The following is an 18,438-nucleotide window of genomic DNA, read 5'->3' as shown; positions in this document are numbered from 1 at the left end:
AACTGTAAAAAGGACACAGGGCGGCACTCGGGGAAAGGGTGGGCGCTGCGCCCTCTGAAAACAGCCTAGCTGGAACACTGCATTAAAGCTTGTTGTTTTCAGTGAGAGCCAATACTTCGTGTTGAAGACAGAGTTTTGACCTATATTATATAATAGGTTTACTTTTACATGGATGGAGAGTTGTCTCATTGGCACTCATACCACATCTTCTTATATCTATTAAAATAAATTTTAAAATGACTTATTTTCACCCATTTTTCACCCATTTTATTTTGGATGAAACCTTGTCTTCTGATTGGCTAAAAGTGTTTGGTCTTTCAGCCTATAGATATAATTTTGTAATGTGACTGTGAAGTCATCAATTTTTTTCATGAATTTCTCTTTCAAAATAGAAGTAAGAATAAAAGTATCATGAATGAATGTAGTATTTTTTCTGTCTATTCGAAATAACCGAAAAATGTTGTGCACACTTTTAAATAACCAGCAGTTGACAAATATAAATATTACGGTCATTCCTGAAATGTTATATACGTTAAAAATTAATATAACGCAGGGTAAAAAAATTGCATACACTTCATTTTTTTTTTAATTATTTTAAAATACTAAACCCACGTTATATATGTCCAGTTCAGGCTTGGCACAACAGGTCAAAAATATAATTTACCAGGTGAATTCTCAGAATATAAATAAGAAAGATATCATGAAGTCCGGAAAGGACAACAGTTTTGGAGGCCCTGATATAAAGTACTGGTAATATTGTGTAACAACCAAGTCCTTTGACAGCAAAACCTGCAGTCCTCCTCCAATAAAGACTGGAATCGTACACACCTTACCATGAGTAAGATTTAGAAATTCACATCATCAGAGTTGACAGGCTAGTGATCAATCTAGATGAACTACAAGACCAATCAGCAATCAAACCCATAACAAATTTAATACCAAAACTTTATTGGATATACATTGTACTTGTATAAATCTATATTTTGAAAATTTGAAGAAATAAAATAAATTGATGAAAATATATTTCTGTAATCCTATTTAGTTGTAGAAAAATATATATTTCATGCAATTAGGTGTTTAATAATAATCTAAAGAAGGGAGCTTTAATTTCAATACATACCCATGGTACTGAATTCATTGACTGCTTTAATTTTCCTCATTCCATGCAATGCATCAAATCTGAAAGAAAATCATATATATAATGTATTTCTGTCATTCATATATTTTGCAGGTCATATAATTCAAAAGCTAAGATTGTAAATTCCCATCATTATACAGTTCAATTTTCGCGAAAGCCATCCCAAACTCCAAACACCGAGTTTTTTGCTGGTGTGACACCAGGAAACTCCGACATCACTCCCTAAATTGTCGGAGAAATTTGGGAGTATTCCCTCCGACTTCCGCGTAAATCCGTTACCTTTTGTTTATTGTATTAGCGACATCTCTCCCAGTCTGGAGTGACGCGGTGTCACACCAGGTAATTAATTGCCCTAATCCTTCTGATCTATGCCGGCACTCGACAGTCAAGGTATGCGAGATTTCTAATGTAATTAAACAATTGTATTTCCTGTCTATTGATTATCAGGTTATATCTGATTGCTTGAAACAAATGAAAGATTAAAATAAAAGTCAAAACGCTGTTGTTAATTCTTTCAATTACACTGTACATTTAAATCAACTTAAAAAAAAACTATATTTGATTTTGACTTCCGTTTTTTTTATCAGTAAATAAATATTTAATTTACTAAAAGAGATATAATTGTGTAACAATAAACGGAGACTAACGTTGAATAAATTAGGACAGTTTAAAGAAAAATTACACGTCTCAAAGTTTTTTATACAAGTAAAAAAGAAAATATTATTCACTATCTGTTATGCTAATAAGTTTCCATTTCCATTTTACGATTACAAAATAAAAGTTTTAAAAAGCAAAAGATTGTTGTTAATGCTTTCAATTGCAGTAAAGTTTTAAAAAAAAAATTCTATACTTGATTATGATCTCTTGTTCTTTTTATCGGTAATTTATATAACTTGCGAAAATAGACGGAAATTAACGCTGAAGTTATTAAATGTGAGAAAAAAAGAAAATAACGTGTCTTTAAACTTGTATATGCAAGAAAAAAAGAAAATACTATTCACAATTCGCTATGCTTAATAAGTCTACGGCATTTTCTCTTCACGATTTGTTAGCATTACTTTAGGATAAATAATACATTTCGGCTACAACAGGAATACTTCTATAGCTGCATCAAATCGTCGTTGCATAATATTCATTTACGCACAATGAATGTAAACTTTTGTGTTGTATTTAGAACAGTAATCTTTAAATATTTCTAAACCAATAAATTGCCGTGGGAAGACGATACGCAACTCAGTGATCAACAGTGCGTGGTTGAACTTGAACTTGACTTCGCTCACAATATTGAATGCTAAAAATAGTGACATCAATTTTGTCCACGAGATTTTTATTTGGCGGGAAATAGTATCATGCAACAGTTAACTCAGGTGACCTTTCTGGATAACCGTGGGAAAATTCATTAAAGGTTTAAACTTGCTTTGACATAAATTTGTGTGCGTTAAGATTGAGGCTCTAGAAGGTCCTTTTACAATTGATTAACCGGATTCTAAATTATATTCCTTTTCTGAATAAACCAACATCAGCCTTTTATTTTTACGTTTGTCAGTCAACAGAGGACATAAAACCGGACATTATTTATACGTCTATAGTCAACACTATATATTAATGGTATATGAAAACAGGATGCATGTTCATGACGGGCGTTGGTAGAGACCTCTGTGAAAATTTGTCGATCGTTAAAATCCGATCTAATTTTTTTTTTACATATTTCTTTCTTGTAGAACACGATATAATTTCATTTTAATATTCTATTGTATAAATTGTTGAACTACTTCTTTTTATATTTCGCCGAGGAGTTTTAACGAGCAGTAAACTACGGATTGCGCCAATCCAATTTTATTTTAAATAATTGAAGATCAATAACAGATTAAAAACACATGATTTCTTTTCTCCATATAATTAAATAAGGTTGTGATTATTGTTTTGTGTCTTCTCAGTATTTATGAATATAGAGCTGTCACATTGCATACAAAACTATTTGTCACTTTACAGTTTCTTTTTAAAATTCAAATATTTCAAGTCGGAAATTTTATTCTACCGAGGTAGTGAAACATAATATTTTACATTTCAAAATAAATTGAAAGTAACAGAGTTCACTTGTTGATCCGATAAATTAACTCTTGGGTTTAATTTAGATTGGACAAATTACCGTAAAAACATCATTTTGTTTTAAGCCAGTTGATATTAATTTTATAATATTGAACTATTAATGAACCGAATATTGCTCACTGAGTAGGTCATAAAAGGTTCTAATTGTGGTAAAATCGTCTTTGTTGAAAAAAACAAAAATTATGACCTGATCGGACTATAATGAAAATACAAAATAAGTGTTTTATTCGTATTTTTATACGTCTGTACGCTGTATGTCATATGGCAATGACATGGGCATATACATACAAGAATAATAATCTTATTTTAAATAGAAATGTCACACTTTTATCTGACAATGAAAGGACATTTAAATAACGTATTTTAAAGCACACAGGTGCAATCAAGATCCATTAAATGTACAAAGGTAATAAATCTGGCTAATCCGATGATGTTGTCACGCGTCATTAATTTTCAGAACATCCGATGGGCAATAAACCAATTAACAGCCACGCGGTGTTGGGAGAGAATCTTTGGAGGAAATTGGGAGTATAATCCGTGATTCGCGGTGTCACACCGCTACACTCGAAAATCGGTGATTAGAGTTCGCGATTACATACTCTCTGGGCGTACTGTATATACAAGTATAGACAAAACCTAAAAGAAGTCAACCCAGAACTTTCATTTACAGACTAAATTTAAAGGTCTAGTCAATGTCCACAAAAATAGTAAATAATCCAAAATTGTATTTAAGAGGTGAATGTAAGCATTTTTTGGTATCTGTGTCTATCGTAAATGCAAGGACATCTAAAAATACTTTGTTTGATTTATATCACAAGAAACCAACAATCAATCAGCTATATCATAAGTACTTACTTTGCAGACAGTCTAGAAGGTGATGTGGAATCTTCTTCAATTAAGACACTTTGTATAAATTAGTACTTACTTTCCAGACGGTCTAGTAGGTGATATGAAATCTTCTTCTATTAAGACACTGTGTATAACTTCAAGGTCTTTGTGGTAATGCATAACCTGCAATGAGAAAATAAGCATGTGAAACTGTGAGCTACTGCTCACTGATGATACCCCCGCCCAAATACTTGAGGGTAAACAGGAAGTTGTTGAGTGATGAATCTAAAAATCACAGGGTAAAGCTGATTTATATAAACCCTGAAACATTTTGTGAAACAAAACATCAGAAATCCTTGAAATGTAGTTCTTGTAAAAAATGTGACAAAAAGTTTTAACAGGAAGTATTACTAGAAGATGTATTCTATATATGTATTGCTTATCCAAGAAAAACCCTTTTTATGTAATTGCACAAATAACAACATCTTCAGTTATACAGATATCCAACAGTCAATTCAGCAGTCTCGTAAAGAAAAATTGCAAAAAAAAAAAAGCAAATATCTTTCCCTTTTCTTAAAATGTCTCCAAAGATGACATTCCCTCATCAACTAATCTGACTAAATAATAAGAACCTTAAATTAATTTTTGTTATGGACCAAGATTAAAGAATGATTTTCTTAAAGAAATAATGACACTAACCTTTTGGTATTTTCCACCAGCATTTTTAACCAGTGGTTCGTGTCGTACTTTAATGAACTGCAGCCCTGTATTTGTCTGTTTAACAGTGTATGTGGCATTATGAGGTCCTATAAAGAAAAAGAAATCATAACAACAGCATTATTTAGACATCAGAAAAACAAAAATATGTCCGTAGTACACTGATGCCCCAGTCGCGCTATCATTTTCTGTGTTCAGTGGACTGTGAAATTGGGGTCAAAACTCTAATCTGGCATTTAATTTAGAAACATCACATCATAGGGAACATGTGTACTAAGTTTCAAGTAGATTGGACTTCAACTCCATCAAAAATTAACTTGACCAAAAACTTTAACCTGAAGCGGGACAGACAGACAGACCAACAGACGCAGATCATAAAACATAATGCCCATAAATGGGGCATAAAAAGTTATCGCAATATATATACTATTATGTATCAAAGTTTCAAAATAAAAATATTGTCACATGAGAATATATATCATTTTCATTTTCCATTCATTCAATCAAAGATCTGTACTACAGACACCAACATTATAGCTCAAAAAATGATGGAAAATCTTAAAAGAGTACATGTATTGCATATTTACAACTTAATTTTAAAACTAGAGGCTCTAAAGAGCCTGTGTCGCTCACCTTGGTCTATGTGAATATTAAACAAAGGACACAAATGGATTCATGACAAAAAATGTGTTTGTAGATCTTACTTTAATAAACATTCTTGCTGCTTACAATTATCTCTATCTATAATGAACTTGGCCCAGTAGTTTCAGTGGAAAATGTTAGTGAAAATTTACAAATTTTATGAAATTTTATTAAAATTGTTAAAAATTGACTATAAAGGGCAATAACTACTTAGGGGGTCAATTGACCATTTTGGTCATGTTGACTTTAGGTATTACTTTGCTGTACATTACTGCTGTTTACAGTTTATCTCTATCTATAATAATATTCAAGATAACAAAAAACAGCAAAATTTGCTTAAAATTACCAATTCAGGGGCTGCAAACTAACAACCGGTTATCCGATTCATCTGAAAATTCCAGGGTAGATAGAAATTGACCTGATAAACAATTTCACCTCCTGTCAGATTCGCTCTAAATGTTTTGGTTTTTGAGTTATAAGCCAAAAACTGCATTTTACCCCTATGTTCTATTTTTAGCCATGGTGGCCATCTTGGTTGGTTGCCAAGTCACCGGACACATTTTTTAAACTAGATACCCCAATAATGATTGTGGCCAAGTTTGGTTTAATTTGACCCAGTAGTTTCAGAAGAGAAGATTTTTCTAAAAGATTACTAAGATTTACGAAAAATGGTTAAAAATGGACTATAAAGGGCAATAACTCCTAAAGGGTTCAACTTATTTGTAAATCTTACTTTGCTGAACATTATTGATGTTTACAGTTTATCTCTATCTATAATAATATTCAAGATAATAACCAAAAACAGCAAAATTTGCTTAAAATTACCAATTCAGGGGCAGCAACCTAACAACTGGGAAGATTTTTGTAAGTATTAACGTAAAACATTCCGATTTTTATTTCGTCTTTAAAATCAAAAGATGCATTGATAATTCTGGAGAAATTTACCATTTAGAGTCATTAAAATCATTTAAGTTTTAAACTTGCATTCCATATATTGTTTTTAAAAGTTTTTAGAAAAACAATAAAATTCATGAAGTAAATGCAATGAAACAGATAATACAGGCAAGGTGGTTATATGACAAGGAGAGTGAATGTAAGCGTACTTTCATTCTGCTGTGTATTTATTCTGGATAACTGATTTTCACTGGAGAATTTTGGATGTAAATAGAGTAAACCCGTTGATCTTGATATCTTTGTTTTGTTTATATCAGACCAGTTTATTGTTTACATTTTTATAGTTCGTTCTTACATTGTATTTTTACACCACTGTCCCAGATAAGGGGGAGGGTTTGGTGCCAGCAAACATGTTTACCCCACTTCATTTTGTATGTGCCTGTTACAAGTCAAGAGCCTGTTTATCAATGGTTGTTGTTAGTAGTTGTACATCATAATTTTTTTTTTATTATTCTATACATGAATTAGTCGATCATGCATGACAAGTAACAGGGATAAAATGGTGACTGCATCTTAATCAAGGTATTAACAGAATTGTTTGACAGATAAAAACTGGTGAATAAGATAAATGATGAATTAATCTATTTTATTAACTTTTTGGGGAATTGTTCATCATTATTATTTACCTTCATGACCAAGTTCTTGTGTTTGGTAAGTAAAACCTTCATTTGATGGACTTCCAGATATCTAAAAATAAACATGAGTATATTCAAATATTTCAATATTACTGTAGAAGAAAAATAATAAAGTGAGAATTGTTATAACTACACTAAGCATTAATGTTCAAAGATGACAATCCAGTGTGCTGTAGCAGCTGCCTAACAATTAGCAATTACAGAATTAATAGAATGGGTAATTCCATAACTAACATATTACCTTGAATACATTTAATTTCTAAATGACAAAAGAGTTCTATGTATTAAAGTAAAAACTATCAGTGACATGTACTTCTCCTTCTTCATGAAGTCTTGATGCCAGAAGAGCAGCAAATCCTTTCTTCGTTGCCAAGACAAAATCATCAGTCTCTTCTGGATGGTACACACGTAAAATTTGTCCGACAGGTGTAATCTCAAAAGAGAACCTAAAAGTAAAAGCAATAATTAGACAGTTACTGGCTATGTTGGTCAGACCTATATTTCCAGATTTTACAGAAATTTCATGAAAAGTGTTAACCTGACTTCAAAAAATATATAATTATTTAAACTGAATTATGAATATCTCAAAACAGACATTCAAAGGAATTACATGTATAATGGCATTAAAATACAGGTAGTAATATCATCTTATGCTATGATAATAGGGACCCCCCTCCCCTCCTCTTGTCCATGGTGTTTTCACACTGCCTCTGCAAGCCTCCCTGCCAAGGTTTAATGTGTTTGACTTGCTTCTTATGTCATGTTAGGATACACCCTTTGGATATACCGACCAAATAGAACATAAGGCAATGTTAGTCTAATTCCAACAAAGACAGGTTTTGGGCAAACTAAAGTTCTACATTTTCATGAAGTATACACAACAGGCTATTATTTCAACTTGGAATTATTTTTAATTATGGAATATGCATAATTTTTGTGCTTCAAATTTTTAATAAATTCCATATTTATTCTGTATTATAATGTTTTGAGCAGTGCATAACACTTTTGATACAATGTATTTTGTATAGATAGTGTTGTGCGCATCACAGTACATTCTATTGAAAATGTGCTATCTTCATTGTAATAGAAAGTGTTGTGTGCCGCACAGAACATGAAAATACAGAATAAACATGGAATTTATTTTTTAAAATTCCAGCACAAGAAATTATGCAAATTCCATAATTAAAAATAATTCAAAGTTGAAATGATAATAGCCTGTTACGTGTTAACTTTAATAAATATCATTTATACAATAATTGAACATAATGCTATTTAAATGAACTGAAGCAATCAGGGTTCTCTCTAAGGCAAGTCCATGAGTCCTGGACTCATCAAAATCTGTCTGGACTCACCATTTTCAAAACTGGTGAGTCCACAGATGCATCAAGATTGAAATATTTTGTATAAACTGAACACAGTTAAACACAAATATCATCATTTTATAGCAAAAGTTTAAAAGTGATCTGAATTTGATTTCATTTCATTGCTCTGTTAGGAAATGGCAAGGAATTGTATATTTAAAAGGAATGGAAACGCGGCTCGAGATCAATCGGGATACCCACAGAGCACCCGCAGAGCTATAAACCATGTCTGTCTCGACGGAAGTATGATGAATAATATAAAGAAACATGACGGAGGTCCATTTCCTGTCATATAGATAGGTCTTTAAAATTCACGGGGTCATCTTGCTTGGGAAGATATTAAGGAGAGAGAAACTCAAAATAAAGAATAAACTTCTGTTCTGTGAAAAAGTTACAGCCTTAGGTATCATTTTAATGCCTCATGGAACATATGTTTGTAATATTTTATTGTGAAAATTCTTATTGAAATAGACCTCTGTGTGTTTCATCCGGATTACAGAACAAAATATACTGTGTTTTGATTTTTTTTCTAAAAACTCGACAACTACAAAGTGCAAAACAAAACAGTTGATATCATTATGAAGCTGAAATCTTAATCTATCGTTAAGTTCTTTTTAAAGTTTCTTGTTACTTTTCTGAATTTTCTACGATTTTTCGAAATTTCAGTTTTGAGTTTCATTAATCTGTCAAAATATGTCTATCAATCTGGGAGTGCACTACGATTTCTTTATAATATTGAAAAGCAGAAAAAACAAAGGGAGAAAATGAGATATCACTTTAAAGAAGAAATATTTCCCTACAATTTGGTATAAATTACGAATGCTAAATATAATTGGTACTATGTAAATTATTTTATTTCGAAACATGTTGAAAATTTGAAGTTGTGCATCAACAAATACATCGACACTTTGTATTTTGGTATGAGTTATAAAACCAACACTATTTGATAGAGAAAAGATTAAGCTTTTAAATTGTATGTCAATGTTACATATATTTCAAGTAGTTATATAAAAATGGTGATAAAAACGAATTTGCTATGATTTTTCAAAATCCCATGTTTATATTTCACATTGACGCCATTTTGTTCAGTCAAGTTCGTCACCGACGAAGTTGGAAATAACAGACAAGAAATATATATACATGACTTATGATTGGGATTGATTGTGCCTTTTTATATACGACATCTATGATTTTATTAATTTTTTTTTGTCAAATACTTTTTTTAGATACTAAATCGTTGTTTGGTAATGCAGTTTGTCATTATTAAGCGTTGCAGCAAATTACCTTACGCAACAGCAAAACGTTTCTTCCTTTTTTCTCGCAGAGCAGTACCCGAGCAGTAGTCTATAGGTCGCAAAAGTATTCCTTTGGTGTTAAAATAAAGTTTTAACTGTTTCTAATTAGAAAATTTATTGCATCTCTGCATAATTTAGCATTAATTAACAGGTGAGCTCGGCGTTATTGATTTTTAACATCTTAAAGTACATTGTATGTAAGACACAAATTAGCTTATCATTGATACATGATATATTATACCTGCAAATTGGACAATTCTGCATTGTTTATTATAACACCTGTAATCTAAGTTCTTTTATCTACATAATATACTGCATTTGTTTACTTTTTTCTCCCCTTCATAATGATTTATTAACTTCTTTCTTTATCATGCAGTCATATTTCACAATTGAAAAGTCATTTAGTTACATTTTTAAAATTTCCTTTATTTTGCATGAAAACTATTTAATAAAACTCGTAAAATGTCCGATATTATCTGATTGTGACATACACAAATGTACCTTCATGAAATATCAAGATAAAAAAAAATTAGAATAAAAAGTTTTTTATAAGTAACTTTGCATGTGGTTGTATTGTTATATTTTTTTTCTTGGATTAATTTATTTTTGATTTGAAGATTTATCACCTAGCTACTATACCTAAGAAGAAAAAAAATATCATTGTCAAGTGAGATAACTAGTGTCAGATTAAATGACCATGTTCGATAACTTCTACCAGATACAATGTATGTAATGAGCCAGTTAGAGCGATGGGGTGTAATATACACCCGGTCAAAGCAAGAGATGCATCATAATATTTTCTTTGAAGTCGACTGCGTTTCCATTCCTTTTAAATATACAATTCCTTGGGAAATGGAGACTAAAATATTACTTTATATTGCAATTAAATATTTTCTTCTTGCTGTTGCACTCATCATACCTAAAAATGATGAGTCCCTGGACTCTCCTTCAAAAATCCTTAGAAAGAACCCTGAACAATTAAGCCATGCAAGAATACAAAATGAATGACATATAATAACAAGAGTGCAAACGCTAAAAATGTCTCTTGCCTGCTTCACTTTTACACTTAATTGGCCTTAGGGTTTGTGTGGACAAGGATTTGTATTGGTCTTAGGGTTTGTGTGGACAAGGATTTGTATAGTCTAACTCTGAGAGTTATAGTAGTCTCAGGTCTAACTATATAAATCCTTTGTGTGGATAGTAAAAAAGGTATTGTAATCGGCTAGTAATGGAATGTTCAGACTTTATATATGTCTATACATTGTAGAAAATTGTAAATATAGAAAAAAAAATAAAGACTTTTTTTTTATTTTATCCTCGTGTGATGTGTTTTCGTTCTTATAACAATTTTCACTGCTTACGGTTTTCACTGTTGAGTTTTTATTTACGTGTTTACTCAAATTTTAAAAGCATGTTCTGTCGAATGTTTTTAGGTACAAACATTTAACTTCAAGGGGGAGCGAGGGGGAGGGGGGCCTCTCCCCCCTTTTTTTTCTTAACGGTTCCAGTTCAGTAGTTGCATACAAAGTTCCTAAAATTCCGTGAGGAGGTGACAAATTTGCGAACCTATTGTCTTTAACTAAATAGCTGATTTTTACACAGGTTTTTACTAAAATTTCGGCTGCAGTTTGTTTCAACTCCCGCCTCAGCTTCAATACGTTGGTATAATTTACGAATTGTTTTTGCGATACGAAACAAGCTGCTGTTGAGACCATAATATCGGAAACCGAGACTGAAACAGTCTGATTTACCAGAATAATAGTTTAGACTGTCCCTAGCGGAGACAGCCGTTTTAACAGTTTTTAATATAACGAAATAAAATGATACTAGGCAGTGAGAATATGGGATTCCCAAAATATGATAAACTTAAAAGTTTGCACAAATAAGAGGCGTCAAACGAGGGTCAAACGGTAATTTTCAGCTACTGTTGCAAACACGGACTTTCTATACTAATAGTATAGCAAGTCCATGCATCAAATTGGTTAAAATTTTACGTCAAAATATCCTTATCGTGAGTAATTAGAGGTCTCAAAATGTTAAAATCATTAGATTTTTTATCGTGCAGTACCAGAGACATATATATATATATAATACATTAGGGAGCTACCATTTGATTTTTATGGGGGGGCTAGGATGAAATTTGAAAAAAATAGGCAGGACAGGAGTTTTGAGTAAGAAAAAAGGCAGGATGAGCCACTGTTCTGTTCTGTACAGGTATTTGTAATATCCTACTTTATCATTGTAAGAATTGAGTTATCTTTCTTGGGACACAGACCTATGTAGTTGTACTACATATCTGTTCCGTATCTGTTTTGTATAATACTATGATTATGCTACTTCCTTATTAAATCCATGTGCAAGTCCATTGTCTTTGTCTGAACGCCTAAACCTATAAACTACCAGAATATCACAATGGCGACGAGGTAAAACAAAGAACCTAAGCAAAAAAAAAACCATGGCAGGATCACTCCCACCATATCCAACCTTTGATTATGCCAGTGACAAATCAAACGCAGGTCCCAGATGGGAAAGATGGGTATCACGACTGGAAAATTTGTTTGTTGGCCTTAAAATCGAAAATGAAGAACGCAAACGTGCCCTACTCCTTCACTACGCTGGGGAGAGTGTGTATGACATTTATGATGCAGAAAAGGGGGAAACTGAAGCTTCGTATACTGCCACAAAGCAAGTGCTAACTACGTACTTTGAACCGAAGAAAAATACTCAAATGGAGGTATATAAATTCCGTACACATAAACAAAAAGAAGGACAATCACTTGACGAATTCGTAACAGAACTAAGAAAACTAGCAAAAACATGTGAGTTCACAAACGTTGATAAGGAAATCCTTTCACAAGTTATACAAAATTGCAAGTCTAACAGATTACGCAGGAGAGCTCTGCGAGAGCCAGACAAAACTCTGAATGATATATTAACACTTGGAAGAACGCTTGAAATGGCTGACACTCAAGCTACTGAAATGGAGAGAGAAACAACTGTAAATAAAATTACAAACACAAACAAGACATATCCAAAGACAAATTATAAACAACAAAGAGGTCAACAGGCATCATCATCATATCATAATCCAAATTACTCTAATCGCCCAACTAGACAGACACAATGCAGGAATTGTGGTGGCCAATTTCCTCATAAAAATGGACCGTGCCCAGCAAATGGCAAAACATGCAATGCATGTCACAAACAAAATCACTTTGCTAAAGTATGTCGAGGCAAAAGCAAACAAAATAAATACACAAGAGACAGACGGGTACATGAAATACAGACAGAAACGTCCCAAAGAGAATCATATCAAGCAAGTCTGGATAGTTCAGATGAAGAATATTCATATAGTATTAAAGAGGCAGTATGCTCAATAAAGAAATCACCCTTCACTATGATCAAAGTAAATAACACAACATGTTCAATGATGATAGACACTGGTGCGACAGTCAATATCTTGGATGATAAAACACATAAAAACATTGGCTCTCCAAAACTTAACAAAAAATGACATAAAACTTTTGCCTTATGGAGGGGGCAAACCTCTTGAAGTCACAGGAGCATGTGAGCTAGGAGTAGAAGCAAAACACAAATATGGTGTACACAAGTTTTACGTAGTGAGAGGCGGACACGGCGCATTGATTGGCTATCCTACTGCATCACAACTAGGACTTGTTAAAATAATTCAACCGATAAGTATACAAGCTCCCGAGAAGAGGTATCCTGATGTGTTCAGGGATGAAATTGGAAAATACACAGGTGGTTCAGTAAAACTACATATTGACACTGACATCAGACCGGTTGCGCAAAGAAACAGAAAAACAGCATTTCACATTAGACCAAAGGTAGAGAAGGAAATACAAAAATTACTAGATCAAGACATTATAGAGAAAATAGGGAATACCCCAACACCCTGGGTGTCACCGATTGTAACACCACCAAAGAAAAACCCTGAAGAGATACGTCTGTGTGTAGATATGCGTGAGGCCAACAAGGCCATTATAAGAGAAAGACACTTATTACCGACAGTTGAGGAGCTCATTCATGATTTAAATCACGCTTCAGTCTTTAGTAAACTAGATTTGAGAGCAGGGTATCACCAACTAGAACTACAAGAGCCCTCTAGATATATCACAACATTCAGTACACACATGGGATTATTTAGATATAAGAGACTTAATTTTGGCATCTCTTCAGCATCAGAAATTTTTCAAGAGACAATTAGGTGCGTAATACAAAACGTGCAAAATGCAAAGAACATTTCAGACGATATCATTATATATGGAAAATCTCAAGAAGAGCACGACGAAGCTCTTAACGATACACTACAAGCTCTACAAAGAAACGGGTTAACAGTTAACAAAGCCAAATGCGAGTTTAACAAGAGTAAAGTTACATTTTTTGGAGTCGTATTTTCAAAAGAGGGTATTTCACCAGACCCGAGTAAAGTCAAGGCAGTCAAAGATGCCGCACCACCAACGACAGTTCCAGAACTTCGTAGCTTCCTTGGAATGACAAATTATTCATCTAGATTTATAAGAAACTATGCTTCTATTTGTGAACCATTAAGAAGGTTAACACGACACAACATGGACTGGGAATGGACTCCTGAGCAACAAAACGCATTTGACAATCTTAAAACTGAGCTATCTAGTGAGACAGTAATAACTTATTTCAATCCTTCTCTACAAACAGACATATATGTTGACGCTAGTCCAGTTGGACTTGGAGCAATTATCTCTCAAAATCAAAAGACAATAGCATATGCAAGCAGAGCATTAACAGATGTAGAGTCCAGGTACAGTCAAACAGAAAGAGAGGCACTGGCCATAGTATGGGCCTGTGAACATTTTGACATTTTTATCCGTGGAGCTAAAAATGTAAATATCATAACTGATCATAAGCCGCTAGAGAGGATATGGCAAAAGGCCAAAATACCACTGAGAATAGAACGATGGGGTTTACGTCTGCAACCCTATAAGCTTACAATCAAGTATCAGCCAGGGCGGGATAATCCTGCAGATTACATGTCCCGTCATCCTATTGCTATGTGTAGCAAGACGCGATCACACGAGGAGAAGGTTGCTGAACAATATGTGAACTTTATTGCAAATCAGGCAATTCCAAAAGCAATGTCGCTAAGCGAAGTCAAAGGCGCAAGTTTGACCGATAGAACACTTCAAAAAGCTATTGAATTAACAAGAAATGGAAAGTGGTACGAGTTAAAGAAATTAGATGATCCCAATTTAGATATTCAAGAACTTCAAGTATATCGCAGCATTCAAGATGAACTTGTTGTTCATGATGAAAACATTTTACTTAGAGACAATAGAATTGTTATGCCAATGTCACTTCGTGACCGTGCAGTTAGTCTTGCACACGAAGGCCATCAAGGACTAACAAAGACAAAAGCGTTTATCAGATCAAAAATTTGGTTTCCCGGCATCAACGACAGAGTAGATTCACTCATCAAAGATTGCATAGCATGTCAAGCTCTAACACGTTCTAAGCTAATGGAACCACTCAGAATGTCAGAAATGCCAGGAGAACCATGGACTGCACTAAGCGCAGATTTCTGTGGTCCACTACCGTCTGGAGACTACCTATTTGTGATAACAGACGAATATTCTAGATATCCTGTAGTTGAGATAATAAGATCCACATCAGGTCACACTGTCATACCAGTGTTGGACAAAGTGCTGGCGGCATATGGGATTCCAAAAATACTAAAGACCGACAATGGAAGTCCGTTTAATTCATATGAATTTAGAGAATATGCTGCCAGCATAGGATTTTCACACAGGAGAATCACGCCAAGATGGCCACGGGCTAATGCTCAAGCAGAATCGTTTAACAAACCCATGATGAAAAACATAAAAGCAGCAGAGGTAGAGAGGAAAAGTTGGAAACAATCAATGTATAGATTTTTACGGCAATACCGCAATACTCCACATAGTTCAACAGGAGTAAATCCTTTCAAATTGCTGTTCGGAAGGGAAACAAACACAAAATTACCGAGCATACCAAAAGAAAAACGACCAGAACTAGATGAATATGCACGCCAAAACGATGAAAACGCAAAGACACGAATGAAACATTTAGCTGATCTGAAAAATAAAGCTAAGTCAAATGACATTGAAGAAGGAGACACTGTGTTAATTAGAAATGAAGTTAAGAAGAACAAATTAACACCGATATTTGACCCAAGACCTCAAACCGTCATCAAGAAGAAAGGAACCATGATAACTGTTTCGGACAGCGAAAAGCAAACAACACGCAATGCTTCATTCTTCAAAAGTACAAAACACAGTGCCAAATTCTCCGATCAATTGGATGAAGAAGAAGAACTTGATATTGAAATTCATCCAAAGGAGGAAAACAAAATAAAATCTCCAATTCAAAGTCGTCCAACACGTATCCGAAAACCACCGTCATATCTTGAAGATTATGTAAAGTGAGGGGCATAATAATCCCCTAAATATGCATTCAAACAGGATATTGTGATGGGGCATAATAATCCCTTTTTTTTTTAAAAGTGCATAATAGTTATTGTTCATTATAGAAATTTAGTATTAGTTATTCAGAAATAGATTTGCAATGTGTGATGACCAAAACCTGATGAACATTTCAGATGAGATCTACAGAAAAAACTTTCAGACAAACAATACAAACTTGAACATTTGATTGCTTAACTTTTATATTGACATTTAATTATTTCAGTAATTACAAATACAACATTAATAGACAATCAATAATATAAATCCGTCCGATATTTATATTTGTTTATATGATCATAATACTCATTGTTTCATTTGCATAATATAGAAGTTCTCATCCATACATTTATTTAATCATTTTTTTTTGTGAAAAAAGATATATGTCAATCATTTTTCTATTTTTATTTTGTTAAATGATAATCTAGTCATAGAAAAGATTTTCTAGTCATTTTAGAATCTAGTCTTTATTTTTAAATTTTATAATTCTCTTTTGAAATTTATCTTATTATAGATTCATAAATTCAACAAAGGGAGGAATGTAATATCCTACTTTATCATTGTAAGAATTGAGTTATCTTTCTTGGGACACAGACCTATGTAGTTGTACTACATATCTGTTCCGTATCTGTTTTGTATAATACTATGATTATGCTACTTCCTTATTAAATCCATGTGCAAGTCCATTGTCTTTGTCTGAACGCCTAAACCTATAAACTACCAGAATATCACAGTATTCACCTCCGTTTAATCGGAGCACTCCACTTATCGGATGAGCAATTTAATTTACACACCGAGATTGCGGATATCTTTATATTTACATTAAAAATATGTACGACTAAAAGAAATATTTTAAAAGTCTTAAAATATTACGACGATAATAAGTTAAAAATATTATGTACACATCACAATTGCGGTAATAAGAATCAACACGATATCACGGTAAAAATGTATGCAGCTAATGTTCACCACTTGTATCACAATAAAAATGTACACAGCACAAGTTGCAAATACAATATCACGATAAGAAATGTACACAGAACTATTGCGGCAATAGCGTTCACCACTATATTATGATAAAAATGTTATTTACAGCTTATTTAATAAAACTATAAGTGCCCTGCCAAGGCTATCATTAAAAGTATAAATCACGCACTTCTTGATAGACTGATACAAGTTAGCTTGGCATCCCATGCAGACTGTACAGACTATATTGGATATTGCTCTTGATTTGAAGATATTATAGAGTGTACTAGTTAGCTTGGCATCCCATGCAGACAGTACACACCATATATTTACGATTTCGGTGTTATATTACTTGAAAACTTTAACAGTTAAAATCTAGAACATTTTAGTAAGACTTATTTGCTATTGTATTTAAATATATACTTTAGATTTATAAAAGTTAAAATCTAAAATAATTAGAGCCTTCATACATTTCTTTTTACTTGATGTCACATAAAAGTTTTGTTCGCTTTATATGTAACTGGTAGCAAAGATCTTGTGTTTGCCTTTCTATATCCAGTAGCTTGTCCATTGGCTGATTATTCAGTATATTTGTCTTAGAACAATCCAGTATAATTTCCATCAGTATTTCATCATTACTGACGTCGATTGTACCACCCCCTTCTATCTCTCTTAGCTTGTTGACTAGCTTCGCCATGCATTTTTGTCGTACATCACCTAGCCTAGTACATTCCAGGAGAAAATGTTCAAGGGTTTCATCATTGTCCTTACATAGCTTACAGTCAGGCAGTACTATATTTTTACTGAATTTTGCTTTTATACTTTGAAGCATGTAGGTACCAGTTACTAGCTTATATTTCAATTCCGCTTTTTTGATGTCATATTGATTATTTCGAACACATTTCCAAATGTTATGCGGATTATTTACCGGATTATTTTGCAACGATAAATGTTTGAGTGTTGATTTTGTATTACATTCTTCTGTCCAAATTGAAGACCAGTAATCATTTATGGCTTTTTGAAGTTGTTTTTTTCCAAATATATTTTGATGGAGGATTTTTCATAATTTCTTCTGCTGTTGGGAGTTGATATTTTTGTAAAATTTTGCTTATACGACAGATGAAGGAATTGTCAAATTCTGTGCTGATTTCTAGTTCCCATTCTAGGATTTGATGTTCTATTGAGCCATCTAGGCGAGAAATTGAGAGAAATAAGGCTAGCATGTTTTTGTCCAGTACCGATTCAATGGGTTCAGCTCCTATTAGTATATATACTGCTGCAGATGCTGTCCTATCT

The 18,438-nt window shown here is 33.0% G+C and overlaps 1 protein-coding gene across 1 annotated transcript; it reads right to left on the bottom strand.

The window, feature by feature from the left end:
• Positions 1–1,109: 1,109 nt before the first annotated feature.
• Positions 1,110–17,839, bottom strand: LOC143056120 (uncharacterized). Its single transcript, XM_076229205.1, has 6 exons — positions 17,688–17,839; positions 7,337–7,469; positions 7,015–7,075; positions 4,775–4,881; positions 4,173–4,258; positions 1,110–1,179 (listed from the first exon to the last, which is right to left on the bottom strand). The coding sequence occupies exons 1-6, from the start codon at positions 17,837–17,839 to the stop codon at positions 1,110–1,112; spliced, it is 609 nt and encodes a 202-aa protein (XP_076085320.1).
• Positions 17,840–18,438: the final 599 nt, after the last annotated feature.

This window comes from Mytilus galloprovincialis, chromosome 13, assembly GCF_965363235.1.
Source record: "Mytilus galloprovincialis chromosome 13, xbMytGall1.hap1.1, whole genome shotgun sequence".
Taxonomy (NCBI): Eukaryota; Metazoa; Mollusca; class Bivalvia; order Mytilida; family Mytilidae; genus Mytilus; species Mytilus galloprovincialis.
Note: the sequence above shows the minus strand (reverse complement) of the source record. Positions and strands in the feature narration are given on the sequence as shown.